This window comes from Triticum aestivum, chromosome 6B (genome assembly GCF_018294505.1).
Source record: "Triticum aestivum cultivar Chinese Spring chromosome 6B, IWGSC CS RefSeq v2.1, whole genome shotgun sequence".
NCBI lineage: Eukaryota > Viridiplantae > Streptophyta > Magnoliopsida > Poales > Poaceae > Triticum > Triticum aestivum.
This window is the reverse complement of record NC_057810.1, coordinates 303,412,440-303,435,424: the sequence shown is the minus strand read 5'-3', so window position 1 is coordinate 303,435,424 and position 22,985 is coordinate 303,412,440. Positions and strand designations below refer to the sequence as shown.

The 22,985-nt window shown below is 43.4% G+C and overlaps 1 protein-coding gene across 1 annotated transcript; it reads left to right on the top strand.

The window, feature by feature from the left end:
* The first annotated feature begins 1,936 nt into the window (after positions 1-1,936).
* LOC123137013 (far upstream element-binding protein 2) lies at positions 1,937-7,700 on the top strand. Its single transcript, XM_044556553.1, has 7 exons — positions 1,937-2,367; positions 3,150-3,268; positions 3,381-3,566; positions 3,655-3,750; positions 3,946-4,017; positions 4,335-4,451; positions 6,236-7,700. Exons 1-7 carry the CDS (start codon positions 2,028-2,030, stop codon positions 7,370-7,372), a joined length of 2,067 nt encoding a protein of 688 aa, XP_044412488.1. The 5' UTR covers positions 1,937-2,027; the 3' UTR covers positions 7,373-7,700.
* The last annotated feature ends 15,285 nt before the right edge of the window (positions 7,701-22,985 follow it).

The following is a 22,985-nucleotide window of genomic DNA, read 5'->3' as shown; positions in this document are numbered from 1 at the left end:
TATGCCATCCTCGAAGGGGTCAAGTGAACACGTGTAAAGGAGAAGATTCACCTTTATGTATGAGAAGTAGAGGTCGCACGTGTCGCTTGCCAAACGGACTCTTGACATGGTGATGGCCGTAGGATGCTCCGCATCAGCAGGAGAGGAAGAGAGATGTGAATGTCTCGCACCGGCCGGAGACCCTCTCCCGTTCGCCGTCGCACCTCCCTCTCCTCTTTCCTCTCGCTTTCCCCCTCCTCTCTTGCTTTCTCTCTCCTACAGGGACCGGTCCATGGCGAATCGAGCGTCCCCGCCATCGCCTTTTGCCGGAGATGCCCGTTGCCGCTGCCAAAGATGCCTGCCGCCACGCCCACACGCCTCGGATCCGGCCGGATCCCCTACTCTTCCACCCTAGCGAGAAGACCCGGCGACGGCTGATGAGGGAGGAGGGAGTGGTGCTGCACTGCGCTGTGGGGGTCGAGGGGAAAGAAAGCTAGGTTTGCGCTGTGGGGGGCTGAAGCATTGCCAGCAGATGAGCGAGGCGCACGAGGCGAGTGGGGAAAGGGGCAATTTCACCTAGCCAATCGAAAGGGACCCCGAGCCCACCAGTCATGGACCTCAAAAATCAACCACAAGGTGAAATCAGCATTAAGGATCCGACGAACCTGGCTGCTCGGTTGACCAGATTCAACACGATCGAACGGCCAGGAACATCCCGATTCGGAGGAGCTCCGAGGAGGAGGGTCGGCTAGCCTTCTTTTATGTTTAAATATCATCATAACACCGGAAGAACTAGAGTAGACATCTTCGAAAAAAAAGGGTCCCGATAACTGCCACACGTGTGGGTGTTAAGAAATCTGCCCACGCGTTCTATGTGGTGCCTAAGAGGACCAGCCCACACGTCTGTGTGTGGGCAAAACAACTAGCGCCCACACGCCTCTTTTTCCCCCTCCCGGACCCTCTTACACGCGTGCGTGTGGGCGAAATAGATAACGCCCACACGCTCGGTACGTTAGGCCTCGTACCTCGTGGTCCCGCACGCCCCACGTGACACTTTACCGCGCGCCCCGCAGTTGCCATGGGCCGGACCCTCGTCCATGTTCGTTTAAGTGCAGTTGCCATGTCGCTGAACTACGGTTGCCATGTCGGACAACTACAGTTGCCATGTTTGCTCAACTGCAGTTGCCATCTCAGGTCAAAGTTCCAGATTGCCATTTTTTGGACAACTACAGCTGTTGCCATGTGTGGTCTGGTCTACTGCAGTTGACATGATTTCAAAACTTTAGGAGTTGCCACCTACTAACACTAGGCAGTTGCCATGTAGCGCTACAAAAAAAGGCATGGCAAAAAACATGTTCGGATAAAAGAGAGAGTTGCCATGTGCTCACAAGCACGCTAGGACAGTTGCCATTTAAAAAAGAAAGAGTTGCCATCTGCTTACGTGCACGCTAGGGCAGTTTGCCATGTACCATGCCAAACATATGGCGACTGGCAATGTTCGGGTAAAAAAAAAGTGTTGCCATCTGCTTGCAATCACACTAGGGCAGTTGCCATGTACACTGCAAAACGCATGGCAACTGGCAGCTTGGATGTGGGAGAGGAGGCGGGCGTGTGGGCGAGATGGCAAACTGCCCACACACCAGCCCTTGTGCGTGATTGAAACTGGTGTGTGGGCGAACTGCTAAACACCTACACACCGGCCCCTCCGTGCGGTAAAACGGATGTGTGGGCGACCTCTCTCACACACCACATACGCGAGTTATCCTACGTGGCATACAAAATCAGCTAATTCGTGTCAAGATTCATGCAAAAGTTACTGGACGGTGATGGAGGCGTGTGAGTGAGTTGGCTAACGCCCACATGTGTGGGCGTTAACATTTCCGAAAAAAAAAAAGCAGACAGAGAACTAGTAAAATCCTCGAGGTAGCCTATAAATACGCATCCCCGCTGCTCTCTAGGGTTCTCCGTTTTGCGACGTCTTATCCCTCCGCTCCTCACAAAAACGCGCTTCTCGCCGCCACCACCCTAACCCTAGTTCCCCCGCCGCCATGGCCGACGACCACTACTCCTCCAAGCGCAAGTACGACGACTCCCCGCCGCCGCGCCGGACGGGATTCTCCTCCGGCCCGCCGCCCGCCTCGCCGCCGGTTGCCGGTGCCCCGGTGCCATCTTCGTACAACACTGTGCCGCCGCCTCCCGACGAGATCCAGCTCGCGAAGCAGCGCGCGCAGGAGATCGCAGCTCGGCTCTTCAGCGCCGCTGAGGCGAAGCGTCCCCGCGTCGACAATGGCGATGACGACGTGGGCACCGCTGGTGGAGGAGGTTCCCTGGGGGGCGGTGGCCGTATCGGCGGCGGCGGCCTTGGATTCTCGTCCTCAGCCGGTGGTGGTGAGTATCTTGGCTAAACCTCGTGAAACACTTGTTGGATCGGGAGATCTGTTTTTTGTGTGCTTGTGGTTGCGGCTGCTGTTATGCTGTTTATCTAGTTTGTTCCTTAGCTGCTGAGTACTGTTATGCGATCCATGCGATTTAGCGACATGTTCAGGAAGCACTGGAAGAAAATAGCCCGCCTAGGCTAGAAGCTTAACCGTGCTACGATCTAGGCAACAACAGAATGCCTAGCTATTTCGTTATCCTTGCTAGGTTTAGATCTCTGTATTGTGTGCTCAAGTATTATTTGAGTTTGTTAATAATTCTGGCAAATATATCTTGTGTAGATTAGTAGTTTCCATAGTTCGATTCTGCTATATCATGTAATATTTTAATCAATGTTTCCTGGAACTAACTCCTGCCTGCTAGATGCAACAAATGATATTCTGTGTTGAACTTTTGTAGGAGCCATGCCTGCTAAATGACAATAGTTTCTGTGGTTATTTTTTTTTCTTCTCATTTTTGCATGTTAATGCAAAAACGAAAATGTACTGCTTTCATGATTATCTATCAGCAGAGCCTAATATTTGATTATCTCACGTACTAGTACATAGATGATGTGATTTCCTATAATATTTTCAGGCAAATCTGAACGTTAGTAGTTTGTTGCTTATGCACTGACATCTGTTTATTGTCCTGTTTTATGTTGTTCACGTGAAGGTTATTCTTCTCACTTGACAGATCTGCAGCTATCAGTAACATAATGTAAGTAATATAATGAGTTGTTGTTTTGTTTCCAGGCCATGGTTCCTCCATCCCACCCTTATCTTCTCAAGGAAACTCACATCAGTATTCTTCATATGGTGGTGGATACCAGAGTGGTAGTACAACAAAAAAGATTGACATCCCAAATGGAAGGGTATGCTACTTGATAGTTACACTTTTGGTTTTTGGATTCATGAAGTTGATAGAAGGTTGCATGACGTGCAGTTCTTTTGCTCTGCTAACTGATAATGTTCTTTGACTTTTAGGTTGGTGTTATCATTGGAAAAGCTGGAGAAACTATAAAGCATCTCCAAGCTCAGTCAGGGGCGAAGATCCAAGTAACAAGGGACATGGATGTTCAACCCGGTTCACAGACAAGATCAGTTGATCTTTCGGGCACTCCTGATCAGATAAACAGAGCTGAGCAGTTGATAATTGATGTTCTTGCAGAGGTACTGCGATACCTTTTTTATGGTCAGGACTTCACATTTAGCTGTGCATCCATTTATTCAACCATACGTGTCATGTGACCTTCTGCAGGCTGATGCTGGATCATCTGGCACTATCTCTAATCGGAAGTACAACGCACCTCAACCTGGTGCTGAGCAATTCCAAATGCAAATTGCTAACAATAAGGTAAACTGGTTGCTTTCTAGAACTGGGTTTGCTTGTCAGACTTCGAATATCGTACGGTCGTACCACGCCCAAATATAGCAATGAGGGCGCCTTGTAAGCTTCACAGCTGTTATTATTTCACGGACTTCAGTTCCTTTGGTGGTAAAAAAACCTTGCCTATTCCTTTCCATGTCTAAATCTCTTTTCTTATTTCAGGTGGGTCTGGTTATTGGTAAGGGTGGTGAGACTATAAAATCCATGCAGGCCAAATCTCAAGCTCGTATACAGGTCTGTGAAAATTTTCTTATTGCGAAGTCTAATATAAATTTGCTAGCTGAAAGTTACTTAGCACTGCATGATGCGTTTTGTTGTTGCTCATCTTTTTTAGTTTTCTTATAATTTAGCAAGTAAATTAAAATCCAAGTTCCGAGTTTGCTCAATTAGAATTTGAACCCATGCTCCTTTCGCCTTCATAACTATTCGTTCTGTTATTCTCCCTTCACTCCTGCATCTTCTTGTTAATTAGTATTGTATATTATGTAATCATTTCCATTATAGTAATAATAATGGTAATATTTCATTTGTCCTCACAAATCCTTTTGCAGGTCATTCCTTTGCATTTGCCTCCCGGTGATACTTCAACTGAAAGAACACTGTATATTGATGGTACTGCAGAGCAAATTGAAATAGCAAAGCAGCTTGTGAGTGAGGTTACCAGTGAGGTCAGCTTTCCTTCTCTATACATGCCACTTCCTAATTGCTGCAGCTATTTGTTATTTATCAGTGTTGTTAAAATCATGTGGGTTTGATTATATTTTTTTGTATGCCATACTGTGTTTTTGTCTTGATTTATATTTCTCTACTTGACCTGTCTTTTCCATTGTTTGCTTTTGAAAATCTTCTCTTTAGTTATGATATGCCCTATATTCTTGTCAAATGTACATGTCCAAAACTTTTTCTCAATGAGGGTTGTCTTGTAAAAAAAGTTGGTCAAGGAGCAGCAGCAGTTTGTCTTTGACATGATTGTATACTTTATACAATTGTGTGTTTGCTTCTGAGATGTTCAGAGATGCACAACGAATCGGAAATTGTATTTGTAATTTGCCCAGTCTCTTTGTTATTAGCTGCTATGCTCTGTGGAATCTCTGCTGAAAATACTAGAAATATTTAAACACTCACAGTTAAATACTGGCTAATCCATACTTCCATTGGGAAGTTGATATCCTATCACAGCGTTTTTACTACATATCATACCGGTGCTTGTGGTGCTATCCATATATCCCAGGATATACTGTCTGATCATTAACAGACATAAGGCCAAATTAGTGTTGGTAACTAGTTCGGAGGGCTGCCAACATCAATCTTGGAGCCAGGTTTGTTGCTACCTAATGTTAATATACTTGATGCTCATGGATGAAAGATAAAATTATGAACTACTCCCTCTGTTTCGGTATAAAGGGCCCATTTGTACCATTGGAGTATACCATTAGAATTCAAATACAAATTCAATGGTATAAATACTTTTTGAACAATATAATACATACATCCAGCAACACACCTTGTCCTTCTATATTGAAACGGAAGGACTATTTTATATTTGGATTATATGATTTGATTTCATGTACCTGGTCCTTGTCCTGGCAAATTTCCATTTGCTATTTCTGTACATCTTTGGGGATAGTCTGTGCAATACTGTATACAGGTGATCAGTTTGCACACTTAAATGATGTCTTGTGCACTGTTGTCGCTGGTATCTAGGCTATTGATATTTTTGCTCACTAAGGGTCTAGATATCATTCTTGCATTATTCCCTTAAAACTCTTGATGCTTCATTTTCAGTCCCATTTTACCTGTTGCTAACACCACCATCTGGGAGCACCACGTCACAAATAAGAATGTTACAATTTATTGACTAGGCAAGAGAGTTCGTATGTGTTGTGTAGTTTGGAAAATTCATGCAGGATACCTGGCATGAATCTATTGTCTTCGGTTTGCTTCTATATATTTCTCTGTGTCTTGACTTTTCAGGTTGCCATGACCAAGCTTCCTTAAAAACTTTGCTTAAATCCTTTCTTTGACATTCTTGTTCACCTATAATATAATATTTTTTTTTGAGGAGGATTTTCGAAAGAACTGCTGCTGTGTATGTTGTGTCATTTAGCAATAAAAGTAGATGTTCTACATAATACTGATTTATCAACATCTATGAACTGCAAGGCAATCTTTTATTGCTATTCAATATGTATATATATATTTGTCTAGCTGCCCAATCTTCATTATCTCCCATAGTTTTGCACATGGGAGACGCTAGATGGGCATCAGCAATGTTGCTTGAGAATCTTGCTCGGTGAGTTGACCCCTCCATTTTTTCTTGGTGGTTCTGTAATTTCTGTATATTACGTTGCTTTGGTTTTGGATATGTTTTGTCTGGTTTGCACTTGTTCTGCATGGTACATTGCATGTTTTGTTCTAGTCATATACAGATGTGCAAACTATATTTTTGCAGAATCGTGCCAGAAATCCAATGTCAGGTGGCTATTCTCAGCAGGGCTACCGCCCTCCTCGTCCTCAGGCAAACTGGGGTGCGCCTGGTGCACCAACAACACAACAGCCTGGTTATGGTTACATGCAGCCTGGAGCTTATCCTGGTGCGCCACCACAGTATGGCCAGCAACCTTATGGCAGCTACCCTCCAGCATCTGGTGGTTATCAGACAGGGTGGGATCAGTCTTCAAACCAGCAATCACAGCAAGCCCCCCCTGGCACTGGCTATGACTACTATAACCAACAGCAGCAACCCCAACAGCAACAATCTGCCACTGGAACTGCTGCACCTGCTGATGGTAGCAACTACAATTACAGCCAGCCTCCTGCTAGTTATGGTTCACAAGGGTATGGTGATCCTACCTACTCTCAGCAGAGTGGTGGGCAGCAAGCTTATGACTACTCTGGTTACCAGACCCAAGGGCAGCAGCAGTCTTACTCACAGCAGCCTGGATATGACCAGCAGAGCTATGGGGCATCTGGCTATGGATCATCTGCTAATTCAACTCAGGATGGTACTGCACCTAGCTATGGTGGTCCAGGCGGCGTTGGTCAAGCATCTCCAGGGCAGCAAGCTTCCACTCCATCCTCTGGAGGCCAACCGGGTTATCCTAGCCAACCACCTACTAGTGCTGCTGCGTCAAGCTACCCGGCGCAAGGTTCTGCCCCTCCATCTGGATACGTTGCTCCACAGACACAGCCTGGCTATGGTACGCAGCCACCACCACAGGGCCCGTACGGTCAGGGTGCTTATGGGCAGCCTCCGCAGGCTCAGAAGCCGCCTTCATCTGCTCCTACTTATGGACAGCCACTGCCTGCTCAGGCTGGTTATGTGCAGTATGGATACAGTCAGCAAGGCTATGGTGCACCGCCGCCTTACCCTGGTGCACCCACTGCTAGCCAGCCAGGCTATGGCCAGCAGCAGTCATACGGTGATCCTTATGCTACTGGTAGCTATGGGCAGCCTACAGCGTATTCTACTGAAGCTACTGCTGCGTCCCTGGATCAATCCGCCGTGGCACCTGCGCCTACCACAGCAACTGCCGCTCCTGCTCCAGCTCCTGCCAACAGTGGCGCCCCCCAAACTTCGCCGAGTTGAGCTACCTGCTCCTGCCTCTGCTGCATCTGCAATCTGGTTTCATTGGCTCTGCTGCTTGAAGTATAATCCTCAGTTTATCCATGCTATCTTGTTATTGCTAGCTTGTGAACTTTATATATTGCTATATTATATCCTGGTTTTGCTGCTTGCGTATGGCATGTACTGCTGTGCTTGTGATCGCTGGTGCATATTGTGACCTATACTTGGTTTGGGCACTGAAATGCAACTGTATTCAATTTTGCAGCTTACCGTGTTATTATAGTTATGTGGATGAAATATGTATTTGACATCAATTTCTAGCAGCACTTCAGCCTTATTAATACCCTCATACTTTGTTGTCTTTAATTTGATGTTTTCACCTTGTTATTTCAATGTTTGGCTGCTGTTCTTGCATCTGAGTTTACAACACTCTTGAGATGTATTCAGGTGGTGCTTAGAGAACAAATCCGTCCAGATGGATCTTGGGTTATCCCTCGAGGGGGCGTCGGTTCCAGGAGGGAGGCGTCATTTGCGGGACAAACCACAAACCATCTTCACGATTGTCTGGGAAACTCTGTCATCTCAAAAGATTCTCCTTCAAAAGTTCTTCATAATTTTTTCATAAGATCCCAAAACATATACTCACAAAGAAAGATAGCATAAAAAAAGATAGCATAATGTGATGTCATTAAAATGAGGATATCTAAGAAGAGACTCCCTTGGCACTTGCAAGTTTCTAAGTCTTGGCACTTGCAAGTTTCTAAGTCTTTGCATACCAATTCCATTAACACATTTTTGGAATGTAGAATTTGGTAGAGACTTAAACACATTTCTGGAATGTAGAATTTGGTAGAGACTTGGTAAATAAATCAGTAAGGTTGTCGCATGATTTGACTTGCAGAATGCTTATTTCCTTGCTTTTCTGAAGATTATGGGAAAAAACCATTTAGGAGAAATATGCTTTGATATTACTCTTGATGTATCCTGTTTGCATCTGCGCAACACAAGCCACATTATCTTCATAGATAATGGTAGGTGATTCTATCGAACCAATTCCAAACAACTGTTGTATGTGATTTATCATTCTGCGAAGCCATACAAATTCACATGTTGCTGCAAATAATGAAATTATTTCAGAATGATTGATAGATGTTGCCACCAGAGTTTGTTATCAGAGTTTATTTCGAAGACCTTCGTGATATAGCAGTGCCACCATGTAGGAACACGAGGCCAGTATGAGATCTGGCTTTATGGGGATCAGACAAATAGCCAGCATCTGCATATCCAATCATATTAGAGTCTTGATTTTTCTGAGACTGGAAAAATAAACCAAGATCCTTTGTGCCTTGGAGATATCGAAAGACATTCTTCACTCCAGACCAATTGACGTTTGGTGGGAGCTGCGCTATGTCTATCAAGTAGATTCACTGCAAATACAATATCAGGTCTTGTGCAATTTGCAAGATACATAAGCACTCCAACGGCACTGAGGTATGGAACTTTAGGTCCCAACACCTCTTCTCCATCATCCCTCGGTCTGAACGGATCTTTCTCCACGTCTAGAGATCGAACCACCATAGGAGTTTTAGATGGATAGGATTTGTCCATATTGAATTTCTCCAATATTTTCTGGATATAGGCAGATTGGTGTACCATGATTCCTGAGGGAAGGTGCTCAAGTTGAATGCCTAAGCAAAATTTGGTTTTACCTAAATCCTTCATCTCAAATTCCATCTTTAGGTGATTGCGTGCTCCATCAATGTCTGGTGTGCTACCAATGATGTTGAGATCATCAACATACACAGAAATGATGCAAAATCCTGTAGAGGACTTCTTGATGAAAACACATGGGCAATCAGCACTATTGGAGTAACCTCTCTGAAGAAGGAACTCACTGAGTCGGTTGTACCACATCCGTCCCGACTGCCTTAAGCCATATAATGACTTATTCAGCTTTACACAATACATGTTGCGTTTTGCATTTTTATTCGGGACCGAGATTCCATCAGGAACCTTCATATATATGTCCGAATCTAGTGACCCGTAAAGATATGCGGTCACGACATCCATCAACTGCATAGATAGACGATTTTGCACTGCCAAAGATATAAGATACCAGAAAGTGGTTGCACTCATCACTGGAGAATATGTTTCAGTGAAATCAATGCCGAGTTTCTGCGTGAAACCTTGTGCCACGAGCCTTGATTTATATCTCACCACCTCATTGTTCTCATTCCGTTTCCAGAGAAAAACCGATTTGAATCCCACAGGGAAAACACTGGGAGGTGTAGGTATTGCTTCAGTGAATACCTTTCTTTTGTTAAGCGAGGCAATTTCTGCTTGCATTGCATCCTTCCATTTAGGCCGGTCGGAGCGCTTTTGGCACTCGACGATAGACCTTGGGTCATGATCAGTGAGAAGGGTATCTGCAATCTTTTCAGCAAAATATATGTCGACCGTCGTAGTCTTACGGCCAAATGATTCTCCAGAATCAACATAATTGATGGAAATTTCCTGCACCCCGAGTGACTTTTCGTGATTTCCCAATACGATCGAGTCTGGGTGTTCCGATGTCCCAGTGAGTTTGTGCACACTGGAACTGGTTGTGGAGGTTTCCCTTCCACCGGGTGTATACTACCCATCAGGTGTTTGTCAACGTTGAGTTGACCTGCATTTTCTGATTCCGAGGTTTTTCTCCTCGCTTTCCTTTGCTGCTTTCTAGAAGCATGCTTCAGGTCAGAGGCAGTACTACTCCCCCTCTTTTTAGGAATAGGGAGTTGAGTGGTTTTTATTGGTACCTCCACTCTTTCTGGCGCGTTTCTGGCCGGATTTAAGGATTTTGTAACACCTTTTAGATCAGTAAATGAATCTGGCAGATTATTTGCAAGATGATGCAAATTAATAATCTTCCGAACTTGAAGTTCGGTCTCATGGGTACGTGGATCAGAGGATGAAACAGAATGAGCATTCCAATCAATTTCCGGGCATTCTTTCTGGTACTTGAAATCTCCCCCTAATGCCGGAAAATGTTCCTCATTAAATATGCAATCAGCATGACGAGCTGTGACCAGATCCCCAGTCAGGGGTTCCAGGTACTTGATAATCGACGGTGAGTTTGCACCCCACATAGATCCCCAACTTCTTGTGTGGGCCCATAGATGTCCGCTGTGGTGGTGAGATCGGGATGAATGCAGCATATCCGAACTTACGCAGATGGGAAATGCTTGGAGAATTTCCACGTACCAATTCCAGAGGGGAAGAACTGTGATATGCAGTTGGCCTCAATTGTATCAAGTCAGCAGCGTGTAAAACAGCGTGACCCCAACAAGAGGTTGGCAAGTTGCTATTCGTCAACAAAGGTCTTGCAATGAGTTTAATCCTCTTAACCCATGCTTCAGCCAAACCATTTTGTGTATGAACATATGGAACAGAGTGCTGAACTTCAATTCCCAAAGCCATGCAATAATCATTGAAAGCATGTGAGGAGAATTCTGCAGCATTGTCCATTCGAATTGATTTAATTCGACTTTTAGGATAATGGGCTTGCAACTTAATGACTTGCCTCATTATCTTCACAAATGCATGGTTTCATGTGGATAGAAGACACACATGTGACCATCGTGTAGATGCGTCAATCAGAACCATGAAATACCGGAAAGGTCCAGATAATGGCTGAATGGGACCACAAATGTCTCCTTGAATACGTTCAAGGAACTAAAGTAGTTCAGCTTGTATTTTGAGGTGTGAGGGCCTCAAAATTAGCTTTCCCGTGGCACAAGATGTGCAAACAAAATCAGAAGATTGAGGAAATTTTGACTCAAGCAAATTATGACCAATGGAATTGCTAGTAATTTTTCTCATCATCCCTATTCAAGGATGGCCTAGGCGATCATGCCAGGTTTGAAATGCGTTAACATTCTGAAAAATTACTTTGTATGCAACATGTTCCACGGGTTTGATGTACTTATAGTACAAACCAGAGGATAGAGAAGGAATTTTCTCATGTACCTTTTTGCCATATCCGTCATCTTTAGTAAAGAGTAGATACTCCTCTTTGTTGTCTTCATGGGTTTCAATGTGAAAACCATTCTTAAGGATATCTCGATAACTGATCAGGGTACGTGACGAGTCGGGATACAATAAAGCATCCTTAGTCGTCACTTGTGTACCGCTTGGGAGGGTGAATATGGTACGTCCAGTACCAACAATCACTGTATCGCGTCCAGCGATAGTTAGAATATCTCCGTTCACCTTTTTTAGAGTTTGGAAATATTTCATCTCCCTCAGTATGGAGTTTGTGGTACCACTGTCCACAAGGCATAATTCCTCTTCCATCGGATTGTCCCCATAGAAAACGGCGGCGAGTGCTCCCTCTCTTCTCCTCTCTTTCTTGCCTTTCGCTCTCGCTGGTTGTCTACGTGCGTGATAACGTGTTTTGAATCAGAATGATCGAGTCTGATTGATGGTTACAGGCCCCCTTTTATATGTCCTGAAGAGACACGACGATCCCTCGAGGGGGCGTCGGTTCCAGGAGATCGAAGGGAGGCGTCGGTTGCGGGACAAACCGCAACGACGGTTTACTCAAGGGGAGATTTCCCCCTAATTACACAATTAGTTTTAACACTAACGAGCGCTCCTTCGGAAGCCTCACAACGATCAGCGCCACTTGACGTGCTCTCAGTCATTCTCCACGTGTCACGCTCCGGGCGCTTCCTCCGAATTTTGTTTTTTTATTTTGCCGCACGAGTTTTCGGCTTTTTAAACGGTTTTTTAACGTTTTGGTTTTCTACCGGTCTTCTCTAGCTTTTCGACAAAAAAAAATTTCGAATTCTTTTTGCGCAAAAAAACGCATTTTTTTCCCGAGAGTCACGATTGTGCTTTCGCGAGAGGCACGGCCGTGCCTCTTGGAAACGGAAAAAAACGCGTTTTCTGTTTTTTTTCCTTTCGCGAGAGGCACGGTTTTGCTTCCGCGAGAGACACGGTTGTGCTTTGACGAGTCACGGCTGTGCCTCTTGGAAACGAAAAAAACACATTTTCTGTTTTTTCTTTCTTTCGCGAGAGACACGGTTTTGCTTCCACGAGAGGCACGGTTGTGCTTTCGCGAGAGTTGTTAAGAATCAATTGTAAAGGAACAAGAGTATCAAACAAATGATCGAATCAATGGTCTTTATTGATGATTGACATGATATATATATACAATCACAATGGACGCGGTGGTTCGCTAGAGGCGTCTCCACGGGAACCATCATGGACGGTTGTTGGCCTTTTGGGACCGCCAGCGCGGAGAGATGGGAGCGGGGATTATCCCTAATAACCATAAGGGTTATTATTTAACACTCCCCCTAATCATCGCTTGATTGCATAGTAGTCCATCATCTAATAAAGTCTCCTCCAAAAACCCCGTGGAACAAATATGAGGAATAGTGTAGGATATGCTGGTAAAACTCCTTCAAACCCATTGGGAAAATAAGGAGAAAATGATCCAACATATAATGATTATTGTCTCTTTTAACTCAATACGAGAAAACCCATCGAGTTTAGAAATGATGCAAAATCCTGTAGAGGACTTCTTGATGAAAACACATGGGCAATCAGTACTATTGGAGTAACCTCTCTGAAGAAGGAACTCACTGAGTCGGTTGTACCACATCCGTCCCGACTGCCTTAAGCCATATAATGACTTATTCAGCTTTACACAATACATGTTGCGTTTTGCATTTTTATTCGGGACCGAGATTCCATCAGGAACCTTCATATATATGTCCGAATCTAATGACCTGTAAAGATATGCGGTCACGACGTCCATCAACTGCATAGATAGACGATTTTGCACTGCCAAAGATATACGATATCGGAAAGTGATTGCACTCATCACTGGAGAATATGTTTCAGTGAAATCAATGCCGAGTTTCTGCGTGAAACCTTGTGCCACGAGCCTTGCTTTATATCTCACCACCTCATTGTTCTCATTCCGTTTCTAGAGAAAAACCCATTTGAATCCCACAGGGAAAACACTGGGAGGTGTAGGTATTGCTTCAGTGAATACCTTTCTTTTGTTAAGCGAGGCAATTTCTGCTTGCATTGCATCCTTCCATTTAGGCCGGTCGGAGCGCTTTTGGCACTCGACGATAGACCTTGGATCATGATCAGTGAAAAGGGTATCTGCAGTCTTTTCAGCAAAATATATGTCGACAGTCGTAGTCTTACGGCCAAATGATTCTCCAGAATCAACATAATTGATGGAAATTTCCTGCACCCCTAGTGACTTTTCGTGATTTCCCAATACGATCGAGTCTGGGTGTTCCGATGTCCCAGTCAGTTTGTGCACACTGGAACTGGTTGTGGAGGTTGCCCTTCCACCGGGTGTATACTACCCATCAAGTGTTTGTCAACGTTGACTTGACCTGCATTTACTGATTCTGAGGTTTTTCTCCTCGCCTTCCTTTGCTGCTTTCTAGAAGCATGCTTCAGGTCAGAGGCCGTACTACTCCCCCTCTTTTTAGGAATAGGGAGTTGAGTGATTTTTATTGGTACCTCCACTCTTTCTGGCGCGTTTCTGGCCGGATTTAAGGATTTTGTAACACCTTTCAGATCAGTAAATGAATCTGGCAGATTATTTGCAAGATGTTGCAAATTAGTAATCTTCCGAACTTGAAGTTCGGTCTCATGGGTACGTGGATCAGAGAATGAAATAGAATGAGCATTCCAATCAATTTCTGGGCATTCTTTCTGGTACTTGAAATCTCCCCCTAATGCTGGAAAATGTTCCTCATTAAATATGCAATCAACATGACGAGCTGTGACCAGATCCCCAGTCAGGGGTTCCAGGTACTTGATAATCGACGGTGATTAGCACCCCACATAGATCCCCAACTTCTTGTGTGGGCCCATAGATGTCCGCTGTGGTGGTGAGATCGGGATGTATGCAGCATATCCGAACTTACGCAGATGGGAAATGCTTGGAGAATTTCCACGTACCAATTCCAGAGGGGAAGAACTGTGATATGCAGTTGGCCTCAATTGTATCAAGTCAGCAGCGTGTAAAACAGCGTGACCCCAACAAGAGGTTGGCATGTTGCTATTCGTCAACAAAGGTCTTGCAATGAGTTTGATCCTCTTAACCCATGCTTCAGCCAAACCATTTTGTGTATGAACATATGGAACAGAGTGCTGAACTTCAATTCCCAAAGCCATGCAATAATCATTGAAAGCATGTGAGGAGAATTCTGCAGCATTGGCCATTCGAATTGATTTAATTTGACTTTTAGGATAATGGGCTTGCAACTTAATGTCTTGCCTCATTATCTTCGCAAATGCATGGTTTCATGTGGATAGAAGACACACATGTGACCATCGTGTAGATGCGTCAATCAGAACCATATCCAGATAATGGCTGAATGGGATCACAAATGTCTCCTTGAATACGTTCAAGGAACTGAAGTGGTTTAGCTTGTATTTTGAGGTGTGAGGGCCTCAAAATTAGCTTTCCCGTGGCACAAGATGTGCACACAAAATCAGAAGATTGAGGAAATTTTGACTCAAGCAAATTATGACCAATGGAATTGCTAGTAATTTTTCTCATCATCCCTATTCCAGGATGGCCTAGGCCGATCATGCCAGGTTTGGAATGCGTTAACATTCTGAAAAATTACTTTGTATGCAACATGTTCCACGGGTTTGATGTACGTATAGTACAAACGAGAGGATAGAGAAGGAATTTTCTCATGTACCTTTTTGCCAAATCCGTCATTTTTAGTAAAGAGTAGATACTCCTCTTTGTTGTCTTCATGGGTTTCAATGTGAAAACCATTCTTAAGGATATCTCGATAACTGATCAGGGTACGTGATAAGTCGGGATACAATAAAGCATCCTTAGTCGTCACTTGTGTACCGCCTGGGAGGGTGAATATGGCACGTCCAGTACCAACAATCACTGTATCGCGTCCAACGATAGTTAGAATATCTCCGTTCACCTTTTTCAGAGTTTGGAAATATTTCATCTCCCTCAGTATGGAGTTTGTGGTATCACTGTCCACAAGGCATAATTCCTCTTCCATCCGATTGTCCCCGTAGAAAACGGCGGCGAGTGCTCCCTCTCTTCTCCTCTCTTTCTTGCCTTTCGCTCTCGCTGGTTGTCTACGTGCGTGATAACGTGTTTTGAATCAGAATGATCGAATCTGATTGATGGTTACAGGCCCCCTTTTATATGTCCTGAAGAGACACGACGATCCCTCGAGGGGCCGTCGGTTCCAGGAGATCGAAGGGAGGCGTCGGTTGCGGGACAAACCGCAACGACGGTTTACTCAAGGGGAGATTTCCCGCTAATTACAGAATTAGTTTTAACACTAACGAGCACTCCTTCGGAAGCCTCGCAACAATCAGCGCCACTTGGCGCGCTCTCAGTCATTCTCCACGTGTCACCCTCTGGGCGCTTCCTCCGGATTTTGTTTTTTTATTTTGTGGCACGAGTTTTTGGCTTTTTAAACGGTTTTTTTACGTTTTGGGTTTCCACCGGTCTTCTCTAGCTTTTCGACCAAAAAAATTTTCGAATTTTCTTTTGCGCAAAAAAACACATTTTTTCGTGAGAGTCACGGTTGTGCTTTCGCGAGAGGCACGGCCGTGCCTCTTGGAAACGAAAAAAAACGCGTTTTTTGTTTTTTTCCTTTCGCGAGAGGCACGGTTTTGCTTCTGCGAGAGACACGGTTGTGCTTTGACGAGTCACGGCTGTGCCTCTTGGAAACGAAAAAAAAACACATTTTCTGTTTTTTTTCTTTCGCGAGAGACACGGTTTTGCTTCCACGAGAGTCACGGTTTTGCTTCCACGAGAGTCACGGTTGTGCTTTCGCGAGAGTTGTTAAGAATCAATTGTAAAGGAACAAGAGTATCAAATAAATGATCGAATCAATGGTCTTTATTGATGATTGACATGATATATATATATATATATATATATATATATATATATATATATACATACAATCACAATGGACGCGACGGTTCGCTAGAGGCGTCTCCACGGGAACCATCATGGACGGTTGTTGGCCTTTTGGAACCGCCAGCGCGGAGAGATGGGAGCAGGGATTATCCCTAATAACCATAAGGGTTATTATTTAACACTCCCCCTAATCATCGCTTGATTGCATAGTAGTCCATCATCTGATAAAGTCTCCTCCAAAAACCCGGTGGAACAAATATGAGGAATAGTGTAGGATATGCTGGTAAAACCCCTTCAAACCCATTGGGAAAATAAGGAGAAAATGATCCAACTTATAATGATTATTGTCTCTTTTAACTCAATACAAGAAAACCCATCGAGTTTAGAAATGATGCAAAATCCTGTAGAGGACTTCTTGATGAAAACACATGGGCAATCAGCACTATTGGAGTAACCTCTCTGAAGAAGGAACTCACTGAGTCGGTTGTACCACATCCGTCCCGACTGCCTTAAGCCATATAATGACTTATTCAGCTTTACACAATACATGTTGCGTTTTGCATTTTTATTCGGGACCGAGATTCCATCAGGAACCTTCATATATATGTCCGAATCTAGTGACCCGTAAAGATATGCGGTCACGACGTCCATCAACTGCATAGATAGACAATTTTGCACTGCCAAAGATATAAGATACCGGAAAGTGGTTGCACTCATCACTGGAGAATATGTTTCAGTGAAATCAATGCCGAGTTTCTGCGTGAGACCTTGTGCCACGAGCCTTGATTTATATCTCACCACCTCATTGTTCTCATTCCGTTTCCAGAGAAAAACCCATTTGAATCCCACAGGGAAAACACTGGGAGGTGTAGGTATTGCTTCAGTGAATACCTTTCTTTTGTTAAGCGAGGCAATTTCTGCTTGTATTGCATCCTTCCATTTAGGCCGGTCGGAGCGCTTTTGGCACTCGACGATAGACATTGGATCATGATCAGTGAGAAGGGTATCTGCAATCTTTTCAGCAAAATATATGTCGACAGTCGTAGTCTTACGGCCAAATGATTCTCCAGAATCAACATAATTGATGGAAATTTCCTGCACCCCTAGTGACTTTTCGTGATTTCCCAATACGATCGAGTCTGGGTGTTCCGATGTCCCAGTGAGTTTGTGCACACTGGAACTGGTTGTGGAGGTTGCCCTTCCACCGGGTGTATACTACCCATCAGGTGTTTGTCAATGTTGAGTTGACCTGCATTTACTGATTCCGAGGTTTTTCTCCTCGCTTTCCTTTGCTGCTTTCTAGAAGCATGCTTCAGGTTAGAGGCCGTACTACTCCCCCTCTTTTTAGGAATAGGGAGTTGAGTGGTTTTTATTGGTACCTCCACTCTTTCTGGCGCGTTTCTGGCCGGATTTAAGGATTTTGTAACACCTTTCAGATCAGTAAATGAATCTGGCAGATTATTTGCAAGATGTTGCAAATTAGTAATCTTCCGAACTTGAAGTTCGGTCTCATGGGTACGTGGATCAGAGGATGAAATAGAATGAGCATTCCAATCAATTTCCGGGCATTCTTTCTGGTACTTGAAATCTCCCCCTAATGCCGGAAAATGTTCCTCATTAAATATGCAATCAGCATGACGAGCTGTGACCAGATCCCCAGTCAGGGGTTCTAGGTACTTGATAATCGACGGTGATTTGCACCCCACATAGATCCCCAACTTCTTGTGTGGGCCCATAGATGTCCGCTGTGGCGGTGAGATCGGGATGTATGCAGCATATCCGAACTTACGCAGATGGGAAATGCTTGGAGAATTTCCACGTACCAATTCCAGAGGGGAAGAACTGTGATATGCAGTTGGCCTCAATTGTATCAAGTCAGCAACGTGTAAAACAGCGTGACCCCAACAAGAGGTTGGCAAGTTGCTATTCGTCAACAAAGGTCTTGAAATGAGTTTGATCCTCTTAACCCATGCTTCAGCCAAACCATTTTGTGTATGAACATATGGAACAGAGTGCTGAACTTCAATTCCCAAAGCCATGCAATAATCATTGAAAGCATGTGAGGAGAATTCTGCAGCATTGTCCATTCGAATTGATTTAATTCAACTTTTAGGATAATGGGCTTGCAACTTAATGACTTGCCTCATTATCTTCGCAAATGCATGGTTTCATGTGGATAGAAGACACACATGTGACCATCGTGTAGATGCGTCAATCAGAACCATGAAATACCGGAAAAGTCCAGATAATGGCTGAATGGGACCACAAATGTCTCCTTGAATACGTTCAAGGAACTGAAGTGGTTCAGCTTGTATTTTGAGGTGTGAGGGCCTCAAAATTAGCTTTCCCGTGGCACAAGATGTGCACACAAAATCAGAAGATTGAGGAAATTTTGACTCAAGCAAATTATGACCAATGGAATTGCTAGTAATTTTTCTCATCATCCCTATTCCAGGATGGCCTAGGCGATCATGCCAGGTTTGGATGCGTTAACATTCTGAAAAATTACTTTGTATGCAACATGTTCCATGGGTTTGATGTACGTATAGTACAAACCAGAGGATAGAGAAGGAATTTTCTCATGTACCTTTTTGCCATATCCGTCATCTTTAGTAAAGAGTAGATACTCCTCTTTGTTGTCTTCATGGGTTTCAATGTGAAAACCATTCTTAAGGATATCTCGATAACTGATCAGGGTACGTGATGAGTCGGGATACAATAAAGCATCCTTAGTCGTCACTTGTGTACCGCTTGGGAGGGTGAATATGGCACGTCCAGTACCAACAATCACTGTATCGCGTCCAACGATAGTTAGATTATCTCCGTTCACCTTTTTCAGAGTTTGGAAATATTTCATCTCCCTCAGTATGGAGTTTGTGGTACCACTGTCCACAAGGCATAATTCCTCTTCCATCGGATTGTCCCCGTAGAAAACAGCGGCGAGTGCTCCCTCTCTTCTCCTCTCTTTCTTGCCTTTCGCTCTCGCTGGTTGTCTATGTGCGTGATAACATGTTTTGAATCAGAATGATCGAATCTGATTGATGGTTACAGGCCCCCTTTTATATGTCCTGAAGAGACACGACGATCCCTCGAGGGGGCGTCGGTTCCAGGAGATCGAAGGGAGGGTCGGTTGCGGGACAAACCGCAACGACAGTTTACTCAAGGGGAGATTTCCCCCTAATTACAGAATTAGTTTTAACACTAACAAGCGCTCCTTCGGAAGCCTCGCAATGATCAGCGCCACTTGGCGCGCTCTCAATCATTCTCCACGTGTCACGCTCTGGGCGCTTCCTCCGGATTTTGTTTTTATATTTTGCCGCACGAGTTTTTGGCTTTTTAAACGGTTTTTTAACGTTTTGGTTTTCCATCGGTCTTCTCTAGCTTTTCGACAAAAAAAAATTTTCGAATTTTTTTTGCGCAAAAAAAACGCATTTTTTTTCGCGAGAGTCACGGGTGTGCTTTCGCGAGAGGCACGGCCGTGCCTCTTGGAAACGGAAAAAAACGTGTTTTCTGTTTTTTTCCTTTCGCGAGAGGCACGGTTTTGCTTCCGCGAGAGACACGGTTGTGCTTTCACGAGTCACGACTGTGCCTCTTGGAAACGAAAAAAAAACACATTTTCTATTTTTTCTTTCTTTCGCGAGAGACACGGTTTTGCTTCCACGAGAGGCACGGTTGTGCTTTCGCGAGAGTTGTTAAGAATCAATTGTAAAGGAACAAGAGTATCAAACAAATGATCGAATCAATGGTCTTTATTGATGATTGACATGATATATATATATATGTATATATATATATGCATATATATATATATATATATATATATATATATATATATAATCACAATGGACGCGATGGTTCGCTAGAGGCGTCTCCACGGGAACCGTCATGGACGGTTGTTGGCCTTTTGGAACCGCCAGCACGGAGAGATGGGAGCGGGGATTATCCCTAATAACCATAAGGTTTATTATTTAACACTCCCGCTAATCATCACTTGATTGCATAGTAGTCCATCATTTGATAAAGTCTCCTCCAAAAACCCCGTTGAACAAATATGAGGAATAGTGTAGGACATGCTGGTAAAACTCCTTCAAACCCATTGGGAAAATAAGGAGAAAATGATCCAACATATAATGATTATTGTCTCTTTTAACTCAATATGAGAAAACCCATAGAGTTTAGAGGACAATAAATATGTCACATATACTTTCTTAAAAACCCCGGTGGGGAAAACAGAAAATATGACATATGGTCTTGTGTTGATATTACCTCATTAAAAACCTTTATGAGAACCTATAAAATAAACTCATGAAGGGAAAAAGAGTATAATATGATGTTTTTAACAGAAACAATTCAGGAAGATACTCCCCCTGATTCTTGCATATTCCGAATTCGTCATGTACCAATTCCATGAACACAGTTCTGGAACATAGAAGTTGGTAGAGACCCGGTGAACAAATCAGTCGTATGATTTGACTTGCAAGATATGCAATATAGCGATATTGCTTATTACGTAACCTGTTTGCATCCGGGCAACACAAGCAACATTATCTTTGAGATAACGGTAGGTGGATGTAGCCATGAGGTATGTTTCGAAGACTCTTTATAAGGGGGCTACCACACCTAGTAGGAACGCTAAGCTTGTCTAGGATCTGACATAGTGGGGATCTGATCGATGTATCCAATGATATCGGTGTTCCCATTTCTGTGAAACTGAAAAACCAGGACAAGATGTTTGATGCCTTGGAGATATCAAAAGATATTCTTGAGTACCAACCAATTGTGTTTGGTGGATCCAATGACATTATGGAACGTTGAGTCCCAATATCTCATTTCCATCATCTCTTGGTCTAAATAGATCTTTCTCTACGTCTAGAGAAAGAACTACCGTGAGAGTTATGGATGGATAAGATTTGTCCACAATGAATTTCTCCAATATATTATGGATATAGACAACATAGTAGACCATAATGTATGAATGAAGATGCTCAATTTGTAGTAACAAGCGGTATTTTGGTTTACCCAAATCCTTCATTTTAAACTCCATCACTTAGATGATTACATGTGTCGTAATTGTAGACACACAAGCATGGATAATCATCGTTGTAGGAGTAATCCTTGTGTATAAGGATCTCACTACGTCGGTTGTACCATATGTACTGACACCAATAAGTCATACGGTGACTTACTGATTTTACACAATGTATGTTGCATTTTGTATTTCGATTCAGAATTGAGATTCCATCGGAATCAATCATATATGTCTGAATCTAGTGATCCACATGGATATGTAATCACTACATCTATCAACTGCAGAGATAGATGATTTTGTACTGCCAATGATATAAGTTATCGGAAAGAGATTTCACCTCTAGAGAATAGTTGGGTATCTGTGTGAACCCTTGTGCTACAATACTTGCTCTTTCTTTCACCACCTCGTTGTTCTCAATTCTGTTTCCAGAAGAAAACTGGTGTAGGCATTGCTTATGAATACCTTATCATTATTGAGCAAGATCATTTCTACCTAGATTATACCCTTTGCTTAAGTTTAGTCCAAGTGTTGTTCACACTTTGCCATGACCATGGTCTTTGGATCTGAATCATTTGAAATGTTTTTGCAATCTAGTTGATAAATGTATGTCGACAATTATAGACTTCCGGTTATATGATTCTCCAGAATCTATATATCAATATATAGTTGATGGAAATATTGTTACCCATGGTGACTGCTCGCGATTTCCCAATGCGATTGAGTCGGGTATTCCGATGTCCCGGTCATTGTGTGCACTATGACCTGGGTTGGTGGAGGTTTCCCATCCACTGGGTATACTACCCATTAGGTGTCTGTCAACGTGAAGTTGACCTATATTTACCGATTCAGAGGCCTTGATATCCTTGCTTGTAAGAAGCTGAATCCTGATGTACTATTGTCATACTTCTCCCCCTGTTGCTTTGAATGGAGAGTTGAGTGGTTTTAGTTGGTACCTCCACTCTTTCTGACATATTTTTGCAGGATTGTAGGATTTTCTGACACCTTTATGTTCAGTAAATGAATCTGGCAGGTTATTTGCAATGTGTTGCAAAACCGCTGAACGCATGGTTCAGATCTTTGAGTATGTGGATTTGAGGCAGAAATGTGTTGAGCATTCCACTAATTTCCTGGCATTCTTTATGGTACTTGAAATCTCCCCCTAATGCCTGGAAATGTTCCTCATTGAATCAACATACTGGCCTTGAATAACTCCCCATGTGAGGGGCTTGAGGTATTGACGGTAATACATTTATTCCTCACATAGATCCCAACTATATGTTGAGGGGCCAATGATGCATGCCGCTTGTGATATAGGTATGCAACCGAATTACCGCAGATAGGAAATACTTGGTAGATATCCACATATCAAAGATAGAGGAGAATAACATTATGCAGTTCTGTCATGAGTGTGTAAAACTGCATGACTCCAACGTAAAATTGGTAAGTTGCAATTCTAAAGTAAAGATAATGCAATGAGCTTAACTCTTTGGATAGGATTCTACCAAACCATTTTGAGTCTAGACATTAGGACAAATTGCTAAACTTCAATCCAAGGGCCATAGAGAAGGCACTCAAGGAGAATTCTGCAATGTTATCCATTCGATTTGCTTGAAATCGTCGTCAGGATAATGAGAAATGGTTTCGTGTGGATAAAACACACACTTAAGACC